This window comes from Rhagoletis pomonella, unplaced genomic scaffold (assembly GCF_013731165.1).
Source record: "Rhagoletis pomonella isolate Grant_MI unplaced genomic scaffold, Rhpom_1.0 Rhpom_scaffold_00004, whole genome shotgun sequence".
Classification (NCBI taxonomy): domain Eukaryota; kingdom Metazoa; phylum Arthropoda; class Insecta; order Diptera; family Tephritidae; genus Rhagoletis; species Rhagoletis pomonella.
Window position 1 is genome coordinate 28,315,137 of NW_023458558.1, and position 26,289 is coordinate 28,341,425.

General features: G+C 32.3%; 2 protein-coding genes across 6 annotated transcripts; both read left to right on the forward strand.

Moving 5' to 3' along the window:
* The first annotated feature begins 531 nt into the window (after positions 1–531).
* On the forward strand, positions 532–20,302 carry LOC118737396 (protein spaetzle). Of its 4 annotated transcripts, XM_036467857.1 has the most exons (7): positions 532–1,422; positions 18,475–18,576; positions 18,641–18,715; positions 18,887–18,910; positions 18,971–19,067; positions 19,135–19,444; positions 19,526–20,302. In XM_036467857.1, the coding sequence occupies exons 1-7, from the start codon at positions 1,357–1,359 to the stop codon at positions 19,704–19,706; spliced, it is 855 nt and encodes a 284-aa protein (XP_036323750.1). In that variant the 5' UTR covers positions 532–1,356; the 3' UTR covers positions 19,707–20,302. The 4 variants fall into 4 exon arrangements, with proteins under 4 accessions (XP_036323750.1, XP_036323751.1, XP_036323752.1 ...); XM_036467858.1 differs by lacking the exon at positions 18,887–18,910 and having other exon boundaries at positions 533–1,422; XM_036467859.1 differs by lacking the exon at positions 18,887–18,910 and having other exon boundaries at positions 535–1,422; positions 18,641–18,682.
* LOC118737397 (protein spaetzle-like) lies at positions 4,919–24,413 on the forward strand. Of its 2 annotated transcripts, none has more exons than XM_036467861.1 (4): positions 4,919–5,130; positions 23,463–23,550; positions 23,665–23,962; positions 24,039–24,413. In XM_036467861.1, exons 1-4 carry the CDS (start codon positions 5,107–5,109, stop codon positions 24,211–24,213), a joined length of 585 nt encoding a protein of 194 aa, XP_036323754.1. In that variant the 5' UTR covers positions 4,919–5,106; the 3' UTR covers positions 24,214–24,413. The 2 variants fall into 2 exon arrangements, with proteins under 2 accessions (XP_036323754.1, XP_036323753.1); XM_036467860.1 differs by lacking the exon at positions 4,919–5,130 and adding an exon at positions 22,367–23,368.
* The last annotated feature ends 1,876 nt before the right edge of the window (positions 24,414–26,289 follow it).

Consider the following 26,289-nt stretch of genomic DNA (forward strand, 5'->3'; position numbering starts at 1 on the left):
AGATGGTTCTGAAAACAGATGGTTCTTAATGTGGGATAATGGCTTTCGAACTTAGAGAACAAAATTAAATAAAATAGATACCAAAATAGTAGTTATGATCAACCATTAAAATATGCGTTTTTCACATGTGGTATTATACGGGCTCTGTCTGAGCTTAAAAGCTGATGCGAGAGCGCTTCAAACATGTAAAACCAAAAAATTAACTGATCATGCCAGTACTTAGTTAGTATGTACATAGATACATACATATGTATAGAGATGGGAGCAACCACAAAGCGAAATACAATGGCGGAAAACCGAAAATAAAAAAACAAACAAAAAGCCAACAAGCCAAGCTTGGTAGTAGCGAGTTGACGATCAGCTGGCAAGCGGAGGTCGATTCAATGATATGCAAGCTAAACAGCTGGCTGCCGGTAAGTGTAGAGTAGAGTGGGTTTAGCTGAACAGTGGTTTGGAGCGCGCGTATGAATAAGCCGTGGTTCTCTCGCTCAGGGCCGGCGAAAGTCTCCAAATCTAGCATTGTTTGAGAAAGAGTAAAAAAAAAAAACTGAATAATCAATGGACTTGAAACTCGGAAGCTCAGTTGAAGCTTTGGATGTAGCACTGACAGCTTGGCCATTATCAGTCGTGGACATAGCGGTGACAGTTAAACAACCAACAGTCGGCGGACGGATCTCGACACGTGCGCTCAGCGAACATTGAACGACAGAAAAGACAGCGGTCTTGTGATTGTGAATAGGTATATTAAAACAAAAAATTTAAAATACAAAAGAAAAAAGTTAAATAAATAAATGTGAAAAGCAAGTGGAGAGAAAAACAAAAGTGCATAAAAGTGTGTAAAGAAGCAAAACAAAATTTATACAATTACTTACTTTTAAGTAAAGTAGGAAGCAATATCGCGTGTCGTTTTGGGACTTTTTGCAATAATTTTACGTATGCACATATATGTAAATACTATAATTAAGTACAATAGAGTGGAAAGACCCGACAAATGATTTTGTAAACTGATTTCGCAAATGTTCGTAGGCGTGCTGATGAAGCGGAGGTGTTAAAAACGCTGGAAGGATACTTAAACTTCAAACCGAATTCCTGCATAGGAAAACATCCTCAGACTGCACTTCAAACCAAAACTCAGGATCTCTCTATCTCTCTACATACATACATATGTAAGGAAGAGTAGAAGCAATATTAACAGCCATTTGAACCGTCTAATCAGGCAGTGTTAAGCCGTGTGAAGACCAAAATAGTAAATAGCCGGCAAGTTGCTGCTTCTACAACTCTGGTGCATTCTAGTACTAACTAGCCCAGGCGTGACGAGACGAGAAAAGTTGGGATAAGGCCATAAAAAGTTGCAAAATGTCACGGACATTTTGGCCTTTGCGACCGGTATTGCCGTTATTATTGTTGGCTTACTTATTACTGGTGAGTGCATTAGTATTTAGTATTTTATTATTTACTTCTTGATTGCGCAAATGTATCTGACATCTGTATTGTAATGCAACTATTTTATTACAAAATTTATATGCATGCTTTGTGTACATAAGCTATTCATGTTTTCATATACATATCTACACATGTATGTATGTGGGTATGTATGAGTACATTTGCGTAAATTTGCATACATGTGTGACTGCATGTTTATCACTAATATTTATTGTTTAAAGCGAGTTTGTTCATTTTGTTTTGCCATGTTTATTTGGTTATTTATATTTTCATTTATTATTACTCTATTCCTTATATTCTCACAGCTGTTTGTATTAAAATAGTCATTTGCATATATTAATGTATGTATGTATATATTCATACATATTAAATTGTAGATACAATTTTGTTAAAATTGTCAACCTACGGTGGGTAATTGCATGACGGTCAAGGGAATTTTTAAAGTTCTAAATACTAGAAACTCAACTGATTTGACAAGATAAAGCTTAAACAGTGGTGGTCAAAACATATGAAACTAAATCCACGATTGTACAATTCTATATATGAGGCGTTCCATACCAAAATGGACGGGGTTCAGGGGGACTTCAGGTGTTTGATTTGTTTCAAATTTTTAAGATTGATGGATAAACATAAATAATAAACAATTATGAAATTTGAGGTTGATTAATACATTTTTAAAAACTTTATAGCACAAAAACAAAATCAAATCGATTTAATAGTTTTCCAGATATCTCTAGAATGGGGCGAGGAAAAGATTTGAAAAAAAAAATCACACATACACACACAAAAGAGCTCTATGAAAATAAATAATTTAAAATTTTTTTCTTGAAACATTTTTTGATAAAAAAATTTGTTTTTGAAAATATGCCATCTCAAAAGAACTTAAAAATATCACAATGATAGCTCTGAGTTGTACGCAATATTTAAGTAAAGTGCACTCTATAATAATTTGAGTTATGAGTTTTTTTACACCGAAGTTGAGTAAAATGCGTACATTACGAATTTACCAATTTTATAAATTTGTTTCGAATTTTTTTGAGTATGCAGTTTTGCAGGCCGATTAAATTCAAGTATAATAAAGTGCAAGTTTTAAGAGACTGCAAAACCCACGTCCATCACTTACTACTTAATTTTGTAAGGATTAGATATGGAGTAAGCAAGGATTAGAGAAATTATCCACTTAAAAATAATAAGAGATTTTATTTTTTGAAATTTGAATTGTGTCGTTTTTGCAGAGGACCATCATTTCTTAAAGTTCATAAAATTTTTGATAAATGTTCTACAAAGTTTGCAATTTGGATTACATGCTTTTTCAAAGTAAGTTCCATTATAATAATCATTTCTTTTGCCTATTAACATTTTTTTCGGTTCAAAGCGAAAAAGAGACTTTGAGTGGTCGATCTCACAGATCTAACAAGAGAGAGTACTCATTGTTTATAAAGCCTGTCCTCTTTAGCATTTCGTAACACAGCTTTTGGTAATACTTAGTTTAAGGTATTTACATATATTTCCAGATCCACATAATCAATTTTTTCATAAATTATTTATCACTTATCACGACTTTTTAGGCGTTAATCGTTGTATCCAGCTTTTATTAAAACAGTAAAAAATTTCCATTACTTCGTGTGTTTGTGTCCAAGGAATTTGCACATCTGATATTTCACAGCCTCACCCTTTCTTTACGAAATAATAGAACGGGCGTATACATATGTATGTTGTTCACAAAAAACTTCAGAAAACTGTAGTAGAAAGCGCAGAAAATTTCTTAAGAACTTCGTAGTGTCTTAAGGAAATTTGGCACAAGAAAATTTCTTCGCCATTTCTTCAGCGTTTTTTATATGGAGTTTTTGCCTTTTTTGAGAGATGGGTATTAAGCATTAAGCTCTATGCATATTTCTTATACATTGTTTCATTTATATGAATGTATGTATATTAGGGTGGTCCTTAAATGTATGAACCACATTTTAACATTCGATTTCCGAAACCTCAACCCCTAGTCGATGCCACAATAGCTGAAGATGTCACATATAAAATTCCTCTGTGAAGACTCAAAAAATTTAAATTAATTTTTTTCATCTAATACCCAAAATCGATACCAATGAATGTGAAAATAATGCATATAAATTTTGGTTCCGATTGGGGTCTGTTAAGGCATTTCGCAATGGGATCAAAGTTCAGATTCCTCTATGAAGACTGAGAACATTTAAATTAGATATAAAACAAATAAAATACATTAATATTGTACAGCAGTTTTTTAGTGAAATAATACCATGTAAAAAATTGTCTTGCACCAGAAGCATTTTTTTTTTTGCCTTATTTGATGAAAAAAATTCTAATGAAACAAAGTAAAAAATGATTGCAACCTTAGGAGAAGACGACTACTTTGCAGGAAAAAAGTTTAATTTTGTAATTGGCAGTGAAGAAAAAGTATTGATCAATGATCTAGATCAGGTTATAAATAAAAACAGTTTGAAGTTTTTTAATCGGAACCGGAACACCCTAGTGAACGTCTTCAACAACTTTCCATAAAAGTAAGTAGAAGTGTTTGCGTGTGTAAATATGTATTTAATGACGGCAAATAAATAGTCTGGTAGTAAAATTTTTATGCCATTTTTTTTCAAATTTCATAACAGATTTCCCAACTTAAGATGAAGTAAATATGTTTATCATAAAAGTTCGTTAGTTGTCATTGTATTAAATTGTATAGATAAACTAGCCATAGTAAAATCTGGCCGCAAATGCTAATTTTTAAGTACATACGTAGGCAAGCACTTAAATACTTCGGGTTATGTGATAATTGACTTACGAATGGTTATTACTTTACAATTTTGTATTTGCGAATAACCGTTGAAACACAATACCGACGAACGGCGAATTTTCGCACAGTAAAACACAACTACGGCGACAACGAGTTCAGCTGCTTATGATAAGGTACAATTAAAATTTTTACAAAAAACAAGATTATTAATTTTTAACAAAAACTAATACAGTGTTTTTTAATTTCGATTGAAAAACTTGAGAATATTTTGCATATGGCCACAATGGATCGCATTTTGCCTCTACCGCCAGCAACGACGATAGAAATAAGTCTATCGTTGCGAACAGTCGTCGGACGAACGCCATCGTTTGTTTTGATTGTGTGCGTTCTCATATACAACAGTGTGTTTAAATTTTTACAGCGAACATTCGCAGCGCAAAATTCGCCGTTCGTCGGCATTGTGTTTCAGCGGTAACTCTAATGTGAAGTGTTTAAGTCGCAGTTTCTTTTCGCATGTGAATACAAAGCAAATTATTTTTAGCAGCTGTGAGTGCGGCTTAAAACAGTGGCTGGTTGTGTGATAAAGAGACAGCTTTCATGCTATAGAATTGAACACAGCAAATAAATATATGTAAATATTATGAATGTGTTTAAGTTTCTTGAAGTTAGTAGGCATTTTAGTCTTCTTATGCAGTGAAACGAAAAGGTGCTAAAAGTTCAGAATAATATCAAAAATTGTCGGTTGTATCGAACTCTGTCGATTGCAGCAAAAATTTTGCTATTAAAATGTTGCAAATCATTTGAAGAAAATGAGTTTAGAAACTGTTTCCTCTCTACATATATCGACCTATCGACCTTGTGCCTATATAAGAATTGTTTATATAAAAAAACGCTAACACACAGCTATGAATGGTATATTTCTGAAAGAGGTAATCATGTTGATAATTTTTGGAGCACAAAGCTATAGTGTAGTCTAGGCATTCATATCGCTAGCTTAGAATGAAAAGTTGCTAAGTCCATTTGTGATAATAGGTCTTTCTTTGTAGGATTTTCTTTTCATTGACAACTAAACTGCCAAAAAATTTTAGCTATTCACAATAATAATTAAATCAAAAAATAAAAGTCCGGGAATAAAATTGTCACCGAATCGATACAAGTACTTTCTTCCAATACCTACTCAGTACTAGGTTCAAAAGTATCGATACCCAAATTACTTGGTATCAGAAGAAAAGTATCGAGTATGTACTTTAATTTACTAGTATCAGTAGTTCTCAGAAACAAGGTATTAAATAAGGGAAATTGTTTAGGTTTGTTTGCAAATATACAGTCTTCAAAAATGTGCACATATGTACATTAGACTGCATCACTCCCCATACAAAAAAAAATCGGTACTATTTTTCCATTGGAATTATAAAAACTATTATATTTTAAAACGTCCACAAAAATATTTCGGAAAAATATTAAGATTTAAGTTAGCTGTACCGATTTGAAAATACCTCCAAAAATTTAGTTTTTTATGAATAAAAATAGTTTCTTAAAATTTTTTTTGAAAAAATTCCCTCAAATGACAAAACGGGTTAAGTTTAAAAAATTTGCATAAAAATAAAAAAAAAAGTTAACAAAAAATTTGAACGTAATCATAATGATGAGATTTTTGATGCTGTTTTTTTTAACTTGTTTCAAGGATTGGTATAAGAAAAACTTGAATAACTGAACCTAAACTCTTCCGTTTTAGACTTAAGAGATGTCATTGGAAAGATATTTTCTCACCCTTTTTATTTCTTTGCTTATAAAGTCATTCAAAGGATGAAAGTAGGATGAACGAACGTCATTCAAAGTTGAATTAAGATGTTTGGTGTTTGAAAAAAAAAGTTTGGGACAGAAATGACTTAGTTTTGGACAGAAATAAAAACAGTGTGAAAATACCTTTCTACTGAGACCCCATAAGTCTAAATTAGAATAGTTTTGGCCCAGTTATTCAAGTTTTTCGTAAATCAATCTTTGAAAAAAGTAAAAAAAAACCGCATCAAAAATCTCATTCTTACGATTCCGTTGAAAATATTTTTAAATATTTTTATGAAGATTTTTTAAGCTTAATCTGTTTTGTCATCTGAAGGGACTTTTTTCAAAAAGTTCTTCAAGAAACTATTTTTATTCATAAAAAACTCCATTTTTGGAGGTATTTTCAAATCGGTCCAGCTCACTTAAATCTTAAAATTTTTACGAAATATTTTGGTGGACGTCGTAAAATATAATAAATTTTGTAATTCTGGCGGAAAAACTGCGGTCACATTTTTTAGTGATGCAGTCTAATGTACATACATACATATTGGCGAGTTTGTATATAAATTTTTTGTTTTTTTGTTGCTATTTATCCATATGTGTTTCTTTGCGTCAATTTACTTTGCAGTGATGTTTGTGTTTTATAAATAAAAGCAAAATATTCCAAAACATTCCACTAAACTGGCATTTATTTTTCTATAGCCTTATCTAATTGTAAAACCCGACAAAGTATTCAAAATATTCAAGCCATTGCATGTTTGCTTGCTTAAAAAGTGTTCATAAACTTAACAAAAAAAAAATTAATTTTAAACAAATAAAATTTAAATATACATATTGATGTATTTATAGAGTTAATATAGATTTGTGTTCTACTAAATAATGTGAATAAATCATGGATTTAAGCTAATTTAACTTTACTTAAAAAAATAATTTAATTTTAATCGTCTTAAATCAAATGGTTCCCATCAAACAATCAGCTGGGTTGCCTCAACAGGCCCGATGGTTCCTTCACGGAGACAAGGAGTGAAACACTCTCAGTTATTTTACAGACGCTCTGAATAATAGTTACGCGAACGTCGGTTTCAAGTTACAAATTTCGTTGCCGGAACTGTTATGAGTGAATATGACACAAGCTGTGCTACTGAATCTTTTTAGCTCCATATCGCCCGGTCCGGGTAATATCTTACCTATTGTACTCAAAGATGGAGCTGAGTTTTTGTTGACGATTTTGAAAAAGATTTTCACTGCATCGCTTGAATTTGCTTACATACCACAATAATGAAGACAATTTGACGTCGTCTGTATCCCTAAAGTTGGTAGGAACGTTTTATTTGCTAGCATAGCCTTCTTCTTCAGGCCGATTAATTTCATGTCCTTCATATCGAAATGTCGATACAGATTTTTCGAGTTGGGGAAAAAGTACCTCACACACATCCTCTGTCTTTGCATGTCAAACTGAATGGCTCTAATACCTATTCTGTTTTAAAATTTGTGTATGTAGTCAATATGTATATGTAGATATGTAGGTGTGTATATGAAAGCCCTGTAGGGAACTCAACTAAAAATAAATGTGCTATAAGTTCATTATTTTTCAACTAGGGATGATTGCACCTCGACTACTTTACGTTGCTCTCAACTGACAACTTTTATATGATGATGACGCAAAGAAATTCAGTTTGCTTTCAGCTAACTATTTAGTTAGCATGTACTAAGACCTGTAAATACATTAAGGATATCCAAAATAAATTAATGAATTTATGGCCTAAAAAGGACACCTTTTAAAATTAGAATAAACATTTTTCCAAATGGGAGAGTTTTCCTCTCAGTAAATATATGTATAGGTTTTTTTAATGCCATAAAGTCGTTAAGTTAAGTGTTTTGGATCACCTTAAAATATGTACACTGCCGGATTCATTCTAATATTTTTCCGCTAACTTCGTATTAAAATATGGTTCATTCTACAACAAAAGCCAAAAAAAATATAATTCCTAAACTGTGCGCAAAACTCGCGAAAATTCAGCAAATTTTTATGAAAATTTTCAACTTTTTAATCAGATTTTCGAGAATTTCTTTGAGTATGCAGATTTGTATCCCAATCAATTTCATTATAATAAAGTGCAAGTTTCAAGCAGGTAGGAATTACTGTTGATTTTTTGATTTTTTTTCACGCAGTCTCTTCCATACAATTTTTTTTTTTTCGAGAATACTTTATATGGAAAAAATGCAAAACCCCTTCAACAAAAAAAATTCTCAAAAATCAACGCGATTTTTGACTAACTTAAAAATGTTGATGAAAATTTGCCGAATTTTCGCGAGTTTTGCACAAAGTTTAGGAATTATATTTTTACCCATCCATGTATATCTATGCATTAGGGCGGCTCAATTTTTCTTTTACTATCAGCGTATAGCATAGGAGGATTCTACGTGCAATTCTAAGTAAATTTACTGAAGAAACCATGGGTCTAAAATCAATTTGGAGTTTTCCAAATGGCGAAAATTTGCACTGTTGGGCCTTTTGGTGGAAGTTTTAAGAAAAGATAATTGCAGAATGTATTATACAAAATTTAAGCACTTCTTTGCGATACTACAGCAAAATACTAAGTAACATTTTTTCGCAATTTGGCAAACTGTAAATTTATATGAGACCCACGGCTTCTCGGAAAATTTGATTAGAATTACACGTAGAATCCTTCTATACGTGCATAATCGAAAAAATCTCCCATACAAAGTGACCCGCCCTAATATGGATATGCATAAAATGCTTTGTTGTTTTACAACAGAAAAGCTGCTGGTTAAGCGGCGAGAGGAACGCGCGAAATAATGAAAAGGAAAAAGCATAGCATAACATGAAATTATTTTTATTAAATACTCATTGCATTATTTCATATATTTATTGCAAAATAATTTCTTTGTAGGCAAATGCTCCTAAACACATTAATTTTTATATAGATATGTGTGCAAATATTTATAGAGAAACAAATCGGCAATCAAACCGCCAACCGGCTGTTGCACTAAATATATACTAAATAAATTAAAAGTTACAAATATCAATAGTATGGGTCAAGTTTAGTTGAACTATAAAAAAAAAATTCTAGCAAGAATATGTACATACATCGGAATATAATTACTACATTTGAATTCAATTCATTTGATCCTTCTGAACTTTTGAATGTATGGACATGTACATATATTGGATGTCGCTTTGCTAACTAAAGAGGCACCCATTTGCATTCTAACAATAGATTATCATGTTTTAATGAGACACTCAATTGTTATTCTGTAGTAAAAAATTAATTCTATGTGTTTTTTTTTGTACTTGAAATCTCAACAAAATGCTGATATACTTAAGTTCGGCGTTCTGCGCTTTTACGTTAGCTTCCTCAAAAATATATTAATTAGTCTCGACTAGAGATGCCATTTTTAAATCGATTAGATTTTTTCTCATTTGATCCATATTGAATTTTTTGATATCTCATCTATGGCGGATATTCGGTTTAAGAATTTATGAATTTTCTGTTGAACGATCATATCATCGCTACCATGTCAAACTATCGAATGTAGAAATGGGTATTTTTCAGGAGGGCAAAAAAAAAACGCCTGTAAAAAATGCTGTTATCATTAGGAAAAAGTGTGGGATTTGAGCAGACGCGAACGCAGAAATTTTAAACTTTTTTTTAATATAATCAATTCCACGAAATATGCCTATATTTTACTTTTTTAAATAAATTCGAGTGCTTACATACAGTTGTCCAGAATATAATAGGTGTGCTATATTTTGACCAGTTTTGGCTATTTGTCTTTAGTTTTTTTATTGTTTTTTTATTTTTTTTTATAAAAGTCAAGGTTTTACGGCAAACACCATATACATTTACTCTTCAAACTTTGTACAACAATTATAACAATTCTGAAAACTTTTACAAAAATATCAAATTTTTTAATCAGAACCTTTTTTGTTTTTAGTACGCAGTTTTGTAGCCCATTTAATTCTATTGCAAGTTTAAAGTTGGTAAAAAATCCCGTTGATTTCTGAGAATTTTTTTGGTTAAAGGTAAAATTAAAGCTATTTTTTAGCAGCTTAAAACTTAATTAGACTAAAATTAAATAAACTAAATTAGCTACAGGAGTGCATATCAAAAGTTTTTCTCAAGACTCTGATTAAAAGGTTTCAAATTTTGGAGAAAATTTACAGAATTTTTATGATTTTTATACAAAGATTGAAATATGAATTTATTTGCTGTTTCTTGTATAACCAGAAATATCAGACATTAAATAAACAAAAGACACTGTAGGCTACTGTATGTATACATGAAAAAATTAGAAATAACATTTCTCTACTGCATCGCCTTTAAAAGAAAAAAATGTTATTAAATATATATCCTATTTCGTAACTTCTATATCTCTTTGGATGTCACATAAAGCTTAAATATTTAATCTTTATTCCCATTTTACTTCGTAATTAGGATTTATTTGCACGAATCGGTCTGTAAAGAAACATTATAAACCGTATAAACTTATAATTGTGTAAACTTAAATCAACTATCGAAATTTGTATAGAAACTAGTTTACGTATTTCTAATAAATTTCGCCAACGATTCCACTGAGTAATCTTGATAAACTGAAGCAAAGGCAACTCTATCGCAAGTGTAAACGAAAAGAGAGAATGGGGTAATAATGGGTGCGTTCAGAAATGCATCATACCAAAGCATCAGTCTCTTTTATTTCTAAAATATTACTGATAGAAATGTCAAACATGCGCAACCACGATTAAAAGCCGAATTGTAACTTAGTTGCGTAAATACGACATTTCCATCAATTATAGTTAAGAAATAAAAGAGACTGATGCTTTGGCTTGATGCATTTCTGAACGCACCCAGCTCTTAAATTTATAAGAGTATCCGCTTGAAGCTCGGCCAAACACTAACATATGTGTAAGCGCCAATCTATTATTATTATTATCCGCTTGTAAAAGTTAACCGGTTTAGATGAATGAAATATTAGCATGGCATTTAAATTTGAAATGTAGAAAATTACCTTTGACACATTTTAACACATATTTTAATTGAAATTTCAAATTACGGTTGATCGAATGCGGAACTTTAAAAGTAGCATCCGGTGCCTACGGATTTTCCAGGGGTTCACAATTTTCGTTGTCACTTAGTTTACCGCGAGAAAAATTTTACACATCGATGAGCGGAATTTGCAAGAACGTGAATATGTAAATTACGTCGCAGGGAATGTAAAACTTGATTTTCGGGACGCAAAGGGTTGTGAAATTACCGGCATCTTGAAAACAGTGGCGGTCAAACTTTTTTCCAAACTTAGAGAAGAGACCATTTTTGAGCCTTAACCAAAAAGTTCCAATAGGATTTTTCTCTATCTTATAATTATAATAAGGTTCCTAGCGTCAGAGGATCTTAATTTTTTCGCTAAGTGATACTCGTCAGGTGAATTTTCGGCGTCACTATAGTTTGTCCAAATTCGGCAGCCGGACGGGCAGAATTTTTCTGTTTATGTAAAAAAAAGTTCATAATTTTTACGGAATTTATTCGGAGCGTAACACTTTTTGGTTTGGTAATTCACGGACATTGAAAATACACTTTTTCTTCCAAATGTGTAGGTAAATTCATTGTCAAAATATGGAACAGTAACCCGCGTTCACTTGAAACTCTAAATGATATTGAACATGCCAAATGTTGAAAGAAGCAATTTGAATGCAATTATTTTTACCCTTTCGAAAGGTCCGAAAATCTTAAAATACTTTCACTCTTTTCTCACACTTCTCTTGTTGTCTTTTATACTGGCACTCTTTCACTGCCAAAATGTACAAATCCGTACAAATGTACAAATCGTGTGATCTTGCCAACTTTCCGCCATATTTTCCATCGTACAATTTTTTCGCTACCTGAACTCGACGTGTTTTGCTCAGCCTAAACAGATGATCGAAAAGATTTACGCCGCTTATATTATATGTACTACGCTCATAAATGGAGAGTCAGCTCTTAATAAAAATATTATGTCCTGGTTATATAAAATAAAAAAGTTCAAAATAAAATAATTTAAAAAAATGTTTTTTAAAAACAAGCTTTTATTTAACATGTCAAACATCAAAGGAATAAAATAAAGTAGTGTAACAAAAGATTTTTTAGCAAGAAACTTTTGTCAAAACTGTACTAAAATTAATAAAATAAAATAAATAAAGGTCCCGTTAAAGTTACTAAAAATCCTTTAGTGAAAGGAGTTACTCAAACTCTAGTGAAAATTACTAACAATTTGTACTAATTTAATTCGTTTTTAAAAAAGCTTGTCGCCGAATTCAGCGTACATGCATAATTGGTTAGGTATGTATATGTATGTATGCAGATATTTAAATGCCGGTTTGCTTTTCGCGCGACAAACTTTTTTAAAAACGAATTAAATTAGTACAAATTGTTAGTAATTTTCATTCGAGTTTGAGTGGCTCCTTTCACTAGATGGCTTTTAGTAACTTTCAGTTTTGACAAAAGTCTCTTGCTAAAAAATCTACTGTTATACTACTTTATTTTATTACTTCGATTGTACATGTTAAATAAAAGCTTTTTTTTTAAAGCTTATTTTTTTACATTCTTTTATTTCATCTTGCTGTCCAATTAATTTTGAATTCATCGAGTTTTTCAGACGACCGCAAATGGACGTGTTAAGGAGCCGCAAAGAGATGTGAAGCAAAAAAAAAAAAAACAGGTTAAAAGATTGCAAGAATGTCTGCAAGTATTTGCAATAAGTGTGAACAAATGCAATGAAATTTAAATGCTTTTGAATTTGTATGTAGGCAGGTATTTTATGAATTCGTTGTTATTATCTGCGTCTGAACCTTGTCTGAATAAAATAATTTTTTAAATCTTTGTTTATTTTTTTCTTTAATATCACGACCGAGTCGTTGCTGACTTCATTTGTTTAAGAAGAACTTCCTACATCAGTATTTAATATATGTACAATTAACCATGTAAATATTTATGTATCTATGTATGTACGTCCATTTGTATGTAGGGATGTATATGAACGCTTTAAAAACGGCTGATGATCTGTGTTTGTCGTTACAAACTTGTTGACAATGAAAGCTGTAAAATTTTAGTTGCACATCAGCGTTGAAGGTGCAATGAGGTTGACAAAAAATTTTGTAATATTTAGATGAGTGCAGCAGAAATACCTTGAATAGTGTGAGTCATTTTAAAATTTAAATAATCGAATACATATGCGCGAATCTAAAAAACAACAGGCACACTTTCAAAAGAAAAATAACTTCCTCACTTTTCAAGTTATTTACTAAAATTTTGCACATATCGGTTTTTTAATATAACTTTAAATTATTCCTTAAAATTATCGAAATAGATTCACTTTAACATATAGCCCCATACAACTGATTACTGAGATTTCGATGATTTTAAGAGTTACACTCGTGTGAAAAAATTTGGTAAAATATCTTCAAAACTGAGGGAGTTTTTTTTTTTTTATAAAATAGTTAAACTTCAAGCAAAGTGTCAAGTAGCGCTCTAACGAAAAGTGGAGCCAATCGGGAGAAACTAAGGACGCCATTGAGTTTAGAGGGCTCCAATGAAGTAACCAACCACTGTCGAAAAAAAGTTGACTTGATTCCTCGCTTGAAATATTCTCACTACAGGAAGGATTCCCATTAAAAGTAGTAAATCAGGGTTTTTTACACACTTCTAGAGAAAATATTTTTGAAACATTTTACAAGTATATGTAACGTTATAAGGACTATTAGTTACAAGAAGATTTATATCGTTTCGACGTATTTTCCTAATGTGCCTTAATCTAATTTATTTTTGGAATAAAAATTACGCTCAAGGTCGCAGAATATTTTTATAATTAAAAATTGGTTTATTCTGAAAGTACACCTCTTGCTAAGTTATCAAATTATTTGTAATTGTTTGTAGAATTCAATACATACTTAAAAGGTTTTTAAAACGAAATGTTTCAAAAACTATACGCGACAAACCGAAAATTTAGAAAATTGTGAAAATAAATTTACACAATTTGAGCTACTTTCTACTTAGTTATTTTTCAAAAGCACACTTTAGTTAACTACCACATATGAAGTGTACACATAAGTACTAATTGCGCATAAAATTTCAAGCCAGTATATGGTGTGCTTCAAAAGTTATGACATAATTAATTTTTTTCCTCTTAAAAAAGTACATAAAAAATTCACTTGTTTTTGTACCTGAGCGCACTTGTGCACAAGGGTATTATAACTTTTTTCACATAACGGTTGTTTGTAACAGGCAAAACGAATCGAGATAGATATGGACAAATGTATACATAAGTAAATGCTCAGAATGAATAGAGAAGTCGATTAAGCGGTGACTGTCTGTCCGTCCATCCGTTCGCCTGTGCACACGGTAACTCGAGTAAATATCGAGTAGATATCTTAACGAAACTGCGAAAAAACTTTAAAATTTTTTTCAGTGAATTTTGTAGCTCTTGGTCACTCGCCCCTTATTTCAACCCCTAAATACTCCCTAGATAAGCCCAATAAATTACTCGTTGCAAATGATGCAAAGATGCGGTGATTTCTAAAAAGCTGAAAGCTATAGCTTCTACCATTTGTAAATTATTTTTCTTCCGTTGGCATTTTTTTTTTTTACAAAAACCGGCCTCAAGAACAATAAAAATAATATTAAGTAAAAATTGCATAAAAATAAAGGACTAAATTTTGTGTAAGCCTCTTCTGCCACGGTTTTTGAATAATCGTAGTTTTTGAATACGACATTTTGAAGGAACATTCTTTGTAAATTTTGTATGAAGTTTGAAACTTTGATTAATATAGGTTTTGAATATAAGAAATTAGCAAAAAATGTTTACGTGTAAAACATTGTCACTTAAAAAAATCACCACGTGTACTTCTGTTAAAGTTAAAGTACATTTAAGTTGTAAAATTATTATTTCCACATACTTACATACATATATATCTTGGAACGAAAAATTGTGTTGAACACTTGCTAACTGAGAACTGGTATCTTAATGTAACTTGCATCTCATTCCTCCGAGCGAGATTTGAGCTAATATTGAATTAAGAGTTTCTGGATTCTTACGGGCATGCAAATATTTGTGATTACCTAAATATGCTTCAAAATAAATATTATTTTCATAACTCAAATCGAAGGGTTAGGAGATAAGTTTGCTTAGAAATGTGTTCAATATATGTACGTAAAGGCAATTATGTAGGCACGTGTAAGCATATCTACAGTAAAGTATTTCGAAATTATTGAAGTCGTAGTATTTAGTTAATAAACATAAGTTCGATTCACTTATTAAGGTTTTACGTACATTCTACGAATAACTACATGTATATAGTTGCATATGTACATAGTAATGATTTTGCTTCTTAATTTGTATATTTCTTTATCATCTTATTTGGTTAGTTTAGTGAATTTATTAAAGAACCCAATAAACATTTGGCCTCGAAAATGATAGGAAGTAATGTTTGGATTTACTTTCATGGACTAAAAATTTATCGATCGCAGTAATTTTTCGACATGCGTTCATATATTCTATACAAATTAGTTGAGAAAGTCTTCACAAAACTCCACCCATTCGAAGAATTTTGTCCATACGCACAACATTTGTAAGCCGGCGCAGTCATTATATATTTGTATGCTTAACTATGACCATGTAATTATAAAGCTCGTAAAGTTCATCATCCCATCTTCTTCAGTACCCGAACCGACCATAGATTTTGCTTAGAATAGGTTTCTCGAAAAACCCCAGATCCTTCTTTATTTGACGTCGCACAGAGGGGTATTTGCATAGTAAAACCGGCCAAAATTATTCATTTTCATGAAATATTTAGTTTGTTTCAGTTACCGAAATAATTATAATAAAATTGGCGCTTACACATATTTTGGTGTTTGGCCGAGCTTCTCATCCGATTTGTGGCGTATGGCTTGATGATGTCACCAGTGGCGGATACAAAATGGCAAAATTTCGGAAACATTTTTTTTTTTAAGTTTTGTTTTATTTTAATCTTCAATCGTAACCATTTTTTAGGCTTGCACAAAATTATTTATAGAATAAGAAATCGTGTAAAACTGTTCGTCAACGTGAAAACTTAAAACAATGGGTATGTAGATACTATCAGGAACTCCCTGGGAGTTTTCTCTCTTTTCCCTTTTCTTCTATCATGAATAAAAATTCACTGCACATTTTTTATATTAAATGGTGGAGTTGAGCTGTCAAGAAAGTGGCAAACAGCTCTTGCGAAGTTTGAATTTTCTTCTTCCGAATTTTCGTATGTAGGAGATTTCACTTTCAACTGTGTAACCAGACATTTGTATGCGCATAAAAGTATTAATGACTTGAAAACTGTAATAAAAATTAAAAAGTTAAATGAAAAAATTAAAAGTTTACTTATCCAAGAGCCCTCGCTTGACTTGAATCGTGCTAGCGAAGCAGTCAATGGCACTGTGAATATTCTTCGAAATTATAGAGAAAATGCTGACACACATTCTTCAGATATATTTTCAAAAGTTACCGATACCGCTAAGGAACTTCGACATTTTCCTTCCTCGGGGAGCGAATAGAGCTAATTATCGTGCGTATAACGCTAAAGATTATTATCGAAAGGCAATATTTAAACCACTATTGGATAATATTTTGCTCGATCTCCGAGAAAGATTGCCGAAAGAGACATTAAACATTTTTGATTTAAACTTATTACTTGCATCTAAAATTGGGGAATATAATACGCCTGGCCAAAAAAATAATGCTATCAAACGCGTAAAATCGCTTGGAAAACGATGCGAACTTTTCTTAGAAAAAGGAAGTATCAATTTGGAAGGAGCGTATAAAGTGTGGTTAGAACGATGGACAAATAAGGAAAGCGAAAAGCCATTCCCAAAATCAGCAGCACAAGTTCTTGGTAAATGCGACGAATATGCTTTTCCATTGATTAACAAGCTTCTCCGCATCCTGGTCACACTTCCAGCTAGTAACGCTACTTCCGAAAGAAGTTTTTCAATCCTTCGCCGGCTAAAACATGATTGCGTAGTACCATGAATGAAGAAAGACTGATAGGTCTAGCACTTTTACACGTACACTTAGATTCTGAAATTGACACTGAAAGGATAATAGAAAGATTCGCAAAAGGAAAGTGCAAAATTGAATTTCCAATTTAAATTATTACAATAAAAATTCTGAATAAGTTGTTAAGTTACTTAATTACATCCTTCATTTCACCAATATTGTAAGCAAGAAATAAGTTTTTACATGTATATAATGCATTAATAAACCCAAGGTATAACTTTACTTCTTGTGTTTATTTTTTAATAGTATATGCAAATGTTTTATTAGACCTTGCACCAAATTCACAAAATGAAAAGTAATATTATATCACAAAACACTTTGCTTCATACTTCATAAAAAATGCTCGAACCTATATTTGCATAAAAAAAAAATAAATTAGGGTTAGATGCTTGTAATTTAACGTTAAATTCAGCGGCTCCGCTGGCTTGGCCATATCGTTCGAATTGACAGAAACGCTCCGCTCTGAAAGTACTCAACGCGGGCCGCGATGTTGATAACAGAGGAAGAGGAAGGCCTCCTCTGCGTTGGAAAGACCAGCTAGAGAAGGACTTGGCTTCACTGGGCATTTCCAATTGACGTCAGTTAGCACAGAAGAGAAATGACGGGCGTGCTGTTTTGGACTCGGCCAAAATCGCTTATGCGGTAACTGCGCCAATAAAGAAGGAAAATAATATGTTATTTTTAGAGAAATTGAGATGAACAACTGAATCTAAAGGAGAACAACTGCGACTCATTTTTCGTTCTTCTTTTCAAATTTCCCTCTCTATAAGCCCACCATACAATTTTTGTTGACGGCAATCAGAAAACGTGTAGCCCTAAGCAATTAATTTATTTCCGGTAATATCGCCATGGTATCAGTTTCTTATTACCAGTCGCTCTAAAACGTCCGCCGAAGGCAACTCGCCTGTGCGAGTCGTTTTCTTATTACCTGAATGAGTCCTTTTATTATCACTTTATTATTACTACAGGCGATATTTGGAATCATTTTTATATGTTTTTATACTCCATTTATTTTTTGTATACAAAATTGGAACTGGCTTCCTATTTGGACAATACTGTCGACGCCATATTCATAAGTTTTTGAATTTTTGAGAACTTATTTATGTCAAATTGACATGAAAGAAGTGGTGTTGCCGATTTGTCGACACAGCAATAAATCGGTGAGGCGCCAATCTGTTGCCATTGGCGATTGTTGCCTATATCTCAGGTTTTGCTTGGTGGGAGATATCAAATAAATATCTATCACGGGTTATTTTATTTTATTTTTTTGACATTTGTTTAAAATTTAATGAGTGATTGATTTTGAACTAAGTAAATAAATTTTACGAACTTTGGGACTTTAAAATATGCGTAATAAATAAAATTTCTATTTATATTCTAATGGACCAAATGCCTGCGTCTGTCTCTTGCAGATAGTAAGCCCAATAGCTGGTGACTCATACGATTTCCGCACGATTCGACAAAAACGTTCCACTTTGGCTTACAGTCGATCGCAATCGGGACAAATTATGAAGGTTTGATTATACAATTTGATCGAATTGGAAATACTTAAAATATCAGAAATTTAAATTTTGACAGACGGCAGAGGATTTAAGCGACAAATTGGAACGTATTTTCAAGGTGGGTGATAGCCCGGGACTTGTATTGTTCAATGTAAGTGTCAGTCAATAGCTCGAAAAAAACTTCAAAAATTTTCACGATTTCTTTCGACGACTTTATTTCTCTCCTTCTCTTTCTCTCTCCCTCTCTCTGTTTTTCTATTCATCTGCAACTCACTCGGCCTCTACATTTGCGTTTTTATTTATTTTTGCTTACCACTTCAAGGACACATCGCAACCGACATTTAAAGTGCAAAGATCACCCGACGGCAAACTGAGCGTGGTTTTTAACGATTTTCTCATTTTCCAGACGACAACGTCGGGCACACCAACGCATAATGACCACAACAGTAACGATAGAAATATTTCACCCGTCAAGGATAACGGTGCAATCATATTTCCCGATGGTAATTAGCAAAACAGTTGATTATTTAGTCTTCATAAAAGATTTTAAAATTTTTTCCTTTCTTGCAGATGAAATCATTTGCCCTGAGCGACGGCAAGGTAAACCCTACTGCACAGAGGTGCCAAACTATTTAGAGGCTACACAGCTGGATAAAATCAGCGCCGAGAAATTTGACAAATTTAGACCCTATTTCAAAGATGATCTCGTACAGCCCCAAAATGTAACGCAGCGCATGAACTCAGAGCCGCTGGAAGAATACTATTGCTCGAGCACATCGCACTTGATATATCCGAAGAGTGCCGAAACGAAAGAATCCAAATGGCTGTTGGTTGTGCAACACGACGAACACAGGCAGGGCATTTTGGTGGAACAGTGCGAGTAAGTGGAAAATGTGAATGAATTTTGGAAAGACAAGGTTCTTGCTAACAGTTCTTTCTACTTACCTCCGACCCATTGCAGCAATGAGGAAAAGCCATGCCGTTTTGAGGAGTCATTGCCACGCCACTACACCTCGAGGTGTAAACAACATTTCGTTTTTAGAACAATGATTGTATTGGTTAACGGCGAAATGATGGAGGAGCAGGTAAAAATGCCCAATTGCTGCAAATGTGTACTTCGGAATAATGGCGCGCAACATTAAAACTGATTGATACGATTCATGGAACACACACAAAAGTTATGTGCAGCATTTGAAAGTTCGACGTACGCGGAGCTTTTGATGAATACCCAGTATGACCTCAAGATAGTTGAAAAGTGCTAGTTTCACTGAGCGAATTTGTAGAATAAAAGAAAAAATAAAATGTACATATAAAATGTAAACCAAGGTGCCAACAAAAATTGTAAATTTCTTAGGTTGTACGACTATGTTAGACGAGGGAGTAGTTTGATAGATAAAATTTAAAAACAAAAATATTTTATTTATTTTATTGAGTATTTATATGTGTTTTTGCATTTAAGACAGAGCAGACTTTGTATAACGTTTTTGTAATTGTAAATAAATCTGTTAATTATTCACAGTAAAATTTTAACTTATAATATTTATTTAAATTTCAATTAATTAGTTTTTATAAGATAAGCATACTATTGTCACCTACAACTTAGTAAAAATCGCAATAAAATTAAGTTCGGAATACTAACTGAAGCACTAACCTAACGTTTTTCCAAAACCGCCCATCGACCAGTTGCAAAACCGTCTAAATCGCCACTGTGACAAAAATGAGATTTGGTAAGCTTGAACTCCAGGCATCGAGATTTATGCATAAGAATCGTAAAATCGTTATTAAAACAACAGATTTGTAAAATTAGAGCTAGAGAAAATACCGCTTATGAAGGCAATGCCTTCAAAGAAAACCCGTTTTTTCGCTCTCCTGGAAAATTTGAGTGCCGTTAGATAGGCGGTTTTGCAATTGGTCGATGGGCGGTTTTGCAAAAATATCGACGATATGTAAAAACGCGGAATAATTTCTATGTGGAATGTTCTATGTCTATGTCATATGTAAAATTACTTTAATTTACAAGATAAATAGATATTGCAACATGGGTATTAAACTGCAGAGGTTTAGGGAAGTTTACTGCCGAAAATATTTTCGAAGAGAGTTGCCACATGTTTGAAAAATTATATTCACTTATAAACTGAAGAAAACTGCCACCTATTTGAAAAATTTAATTCAGGTAAATTGATCAGAAAAGGTAGATATTGAATTAGTTTGAAGAAAGTGCGGGATATGTAGACTCGTGTTATAGGCCCATAAATGAAATTCACATGAGATAGTCGATACTTTATCTACTTTCTAATTTGTTTGAAAATCTCTCTTCATAAGCTCTTTAAATATATTTTGTTTTTTTCAGGCATGAGGCCATAAGGTTTTGGGAGGAAGTAACGACACAAAAATACTTTTACGGCGCATTAAAGCACGGAAGATATTTGCGGAAATGTCGAAAAAATCGCAAAAGCTAAAGATTCAGATTAAAAGATTTGAATTTTGTGCAAGTTTATGGAATTTTGTACAAAGTTTGACACTTTGATTTATATGATTTTGGTTATGGCTTAGAAAATACTTTTATAGGAAAACTAGCTTTCGGCAGCGACTTCGGATTTTTTCTCTCCATATAAAAAATATTGAGAAACCTCTAAATATTTTCTGATTTAGAAATAATTTTCGGTATGGAACAATCCTAGGGGGTGAGAGCATCAAAACTCCGACATAACTTTTTTTTTTTAACCACCCTAATATACATACAAATGCATACATAATACGCGAATGCTTTTTTATCTGTATCGCTCGTTCGAGGTGTCAATTAAACGAGGTATCGAATTGCCTAAATTACCTGATAAGCAGTTAAATTTAAATTAGTTGTTGGCATCGACCATTTTTGGATGCTTTTTGGTTAGAGTTTTTCTTTTAACACATAACGAAGTTCTGCCAATAAATAAATAAAAGTTCAAAAGCTCACAATCGAGATTTTCTAAGTTAATTTAAGTGTAAGTTAAAGTAAAAAAATGGTTCTGATCTCGTTTCAAAGGTGGTAATTAGGGCTATATAAAAAATACACATTACAAAATTGGGAAAGTAAAAAACTTACAGAAACAAATTTAAATGTTTAGCTAAAGTTTTTTATTCAAGACCTCTTAATGATATTTAAATATCCTATTAAAAATTAAAAATAAATTTAAATTAAATTAAAATAGTTCAATACAACTTTGTTTAAAGTTTGCAAACAAAATATTTTAAAGCTCAAGATCCATATCTTAAAAAAAATACCCTTGTTGAAAATTTCAGTTTATTTTAAGATCAGTTAGAGGTATTGTATAACAAAATTTGACAACATTTTTTAAGTATAACAGCCAGTTTCACGAAAGCAATTTAAGTGAAAAATGATCTAAATATTAAAAAAACTTACAAAATCCGGAAAATTGTGATGAATAGAATTTTGTTAGCTTTAGAAAAAATTTTATTTTAATTTCCTTTTACACTTTTTAAAAGTTCTGACGCACATTCATCCATATCAAAGGGCCCGATTCCAACCATTAGTCAATTTCCATACATATGGGACATTTCACGCCAACCAGGTCATTCTACTCTACGATAGTGAAACCTTTCGGCATTATGGAAGTGCCGCCGGCCCGACCACTTGGCCACTCACAAAATTGTGGGCCAAATATAGTAAACTTCGTTTTTAGTTTAGTAGTTTAGTTAAAAGGACTTTGCAATTTCAATGATATGATTTATTCCAAAATTTGTTTAAAAAATTCTTTACAATTTAGAAATACAACGGTGTCGTAAGTGTCCTATTGTTGTATATCGTAAACTTTAAACGCTTTAAAAACATATTAAGGGGTTCGAAAAGTACCATAAAAGTTATATTATGAATTTTCGTAGTGTTGAAAAACAGTTGGTCGTGGTTTAAAATTCAAAAAACGTTTATTTGAGCTTTTTAATGTTTACGACATCTAACAATACGACACTTACGACACCGTTGTGAATCCCTCAAATATGAGTACCAAATGAAAGAGAAATTGCGAAGAATTAGAAAATAAAGCTAAATTCTGTAGTTCATAAGAATGAATAGGTATTGGAAATGCCTTTTTAATTAATTTTATTTTTTGTAAGTTAATTGTGTTAGAAGGATAAAATTCGAGGATTTGGTCGAATGTATAGCTCTCCTTAACATATAAGTTTTCCAAAAAAAATTTTGCAAAATTTCAAGCATATTCAAGGATAAAATTTTAAAAGGACATTCTCAATACCTACTCATCCTTATGCACCAAAGAATTTAATCTGCTTTAATTATACTGATCTTTATCTTTGGTGTGATGCCTATCCTGTTTTTCGAGATTGCACTGATTTTTTTTTAAATAATTTTTTGAACTAATCATGTTTGTTCAAATTTCAAAGTCTATAAAAAAAACCCTGACATAAGAGAGAAACATTAAAAATGCAGTTTAACAAAATTTTTGGATGAATGGAAGTGTCTTAAAAATGCAGAAATTATTTAATTGTTGTCTTCCTTGAACAGTATGTGCCCTCAGTAGGATAATTTAAAAATATAAAACTTAAAAATACTGCCATTATTAAAAGTCATAAATGAGCAAGCATTAAACGAAAAAATTACATACATGTGTAGGTACATACGTGCGCGATCTTTTAATTGAATGTTGTAGAAAAGTTTGTAAACATTAAAGAAATCAACTAACATACATACATAGGTACTTACTTCATTAATTTTGCATAATAATAATTAAAGATCATATTGAGCGGCTCGGGGAATCCTCATATGTACGGGTATCTACATATTGCATACGTACGTAGATAAATATTTAAATAAACTTATAAATATGCATTCATTCGAATCAAAGGAAAACTGAACTATGAATAGTTATTATCTTCTTTTTCAGGCGAGTTCAACAAGGGCATTTCCAAATACCAACGACAATGCCAAACCTCAAGAAACTAATGCTATTCAAACGCACAACTCTTCCGAAAGTAATAAAAAAGCGAACGAAATTTAAATACATACATACATATTTATGCTTGCTTATACATATATTTTACTTAAAATTACACTTAAATACTTATGTAATATTTGTCACATTTTAGAAAACGTCAACTGCACCGGAAAATCATTTTGCACTGACGTGCCAAATGATTTAGAGCAAACGCAATTACATAATATAAGCTTGGAAAATTTGGCACAATTTCCAGCACATTTCAGAGATGATTATACAGGGGATACTGCGGTGCGATCAATGCATTACACTGACTCTGACGAATTTGACTACTGCGATTCGATAACAAGGTTGGTATATCCACAAAGCGCTGAAACTAAGGACTCGAAGTCGGTATTGGTGGTACAACGCGGTGGGAACAAACAAGGAATCTTAATAGAGGAATGCACGTAAGAAAAAGATGAACAGCAAATAGGGCAAATTGTCGATATTTGAATTTTTTATATTCATCATTTATTTTTGCAGTGAAACAAATAAAGAATGTAGATTTGCAAACAGCTTGCCGGTAGGCTACACATCGACATGCACTCAGCGCTACACTTTTCGATCCGTAGTTGTATTTATGAATGGTGAATTGAAGGAAGAATTAATAAAGATCCCCAGCTCCTGTAAATGTTCAATAAAATTTAGGGGTAATTAAAAACTGATCGACTTGGAAATATGTGAAGCGACAGTGGAGCTGCATTGTCAAGGAAACTCTTATTAATACTCTTATGCACAAAAGAAATTATTCAAACATACATAAACAATGTATATATGAAATATATCCTATTGGTGGTAGTTATGGGCGCTGTGAAAAAAATAAACGGGAATGGTTTTTTGAAATGGCAAACTCATTTATGTATATATGCTTTAATTAAGTTTCACCTGCGTGTAATAAAATCTGGTAATAAATTTTTAGCCAACTTCCCTTTGAGATAGAGACCTGAAACTTCACACTTAGCTTAGAAAACGATGGCAATGCAATATGAAAAAGGAATTAATGTGCTATTAAGCCAGCATTCAGACCTAGGGGAACTCAAGCTTGTAGAATCTCCTCTGCAATTGCAATGGTGGCGTACTATCCTAGGCAATTGAAAATAAACGTGTGTCTAGATCTCTGCTAACAGCAATCACCGCCTTGCCGCACCCAGCATCATTTCAACTTCCATTTATTTTGGCCTTTACGGTCTCTCGACGTAAAAATGTGCAAAGTGGTGGTAAGTTAAAGAGCAGCGCCATCCGTTTTAGAGAAAGTTTCCGTACAGCATTTGGAGACTGTCCTTTTAAGTTTGATTTGAGGTTTCCCACGCTATTGATTGAGAGTGTGCTCCAACATACCACTGATGCATATCTGGAGACTTTAATAAAAGTGATAAAATTATAAAATGTTTGTCACTTTTTTTGAATTACTTCCATGTTAAGGTATTTTTTTATGGAGATGAAAATATCTGACGAAAACGACCTGACCCAATATTAATATGAGTTATTTTTTTTTATAAAAATTTAGTTAATGCTTTAACAAAAAGCCTATAAATCCAAGCTTCAAACTTTGTGCGATATTAAAAACATTCAATAAATTTTCGTAAAAAATTTCGAGGCTTTTAATTATATTTTCTAGAAAAAATTTTAGTATGCAGTTTTGCAGCCCACTCAGTTCTACATAGTATAGTAAATTGGAAGTTTCAAGTGGCTAAAAATTTTCGTTTACAATTATTTTTTTTTCGAAGGTATTGTGTTCCCAACGAGTTGGCTTCCATGAGAGTGAAGAAAATCATGGATCGTGTTTAATTTGTTCTAACTGCTCATTGATCTTTATTAACAATAAGAACATTTCTTCTTCAGAGTGGCTCATTTTTCTATAAGAAAAAAAATTAAAAAACTTGGTCATTCCAACATTTCATGCCTGGCTAAATCAAGTCAAGTCCGGCCACTTGTTTGTCCTAACCGAATTGTTTTACGTAGCCTGAACGCCTGTGTCCGTGTCTCTATCCCTCTCTCCGATATACCACGACCTTCGAAATCAAGTCGCCTATCACAATTATTTATGGCGAGGCTATTGACCTGTTATGAGCGTAGTTGTACTTTTTACTTAATACTGGTAGTTTATCATGTAAGCATTTTCGAAGTAAATATGTAAATCAATTAATAACAAAAAGTACATGACAGGATATCAAACATGTTATTTGAGTATAATGGTTCAGAAATGTAATTGACATTAGCCATGAAAGCGCCTTGAGAAGGAGAAAACATTGACTTGATTGAGCTTATAGGTTGTTAATAAATTAGAACCTATAAATACCTACAAGTTTTTAACCAACGTGATTAATTTTGGTACATATAGAGATTAGGGTGGAACTGATTTTTTACAGGTGTTATATATATATATACCTCCATACAGAGTATTACAAAGTGGCGTAGCCAAAAGTTCGGAAGGGCGGGCGGGAATGACCACCAATTTTAAGGCTAGACATATAATGGTTGGACATCGTTTGAGTGGTTACTTTCATATATGGGTCATTGCTATTCCGTGGGATATCCATGATTTGTTTAACTTTAAAATATAAAATTAGTTTACTACTCCAATTCATCTATCTAATCCTGCTTTTTTTCAGAAGCGGTAGAGTTACACTGTACACTGATTGTAGGGACGCTAAAATAACGCAAAAAAAGGCTGTATGGCAACTGGCTACTGACAACTGAGACATGTCACGAAGTTACGAGTCTGTAAACCCCT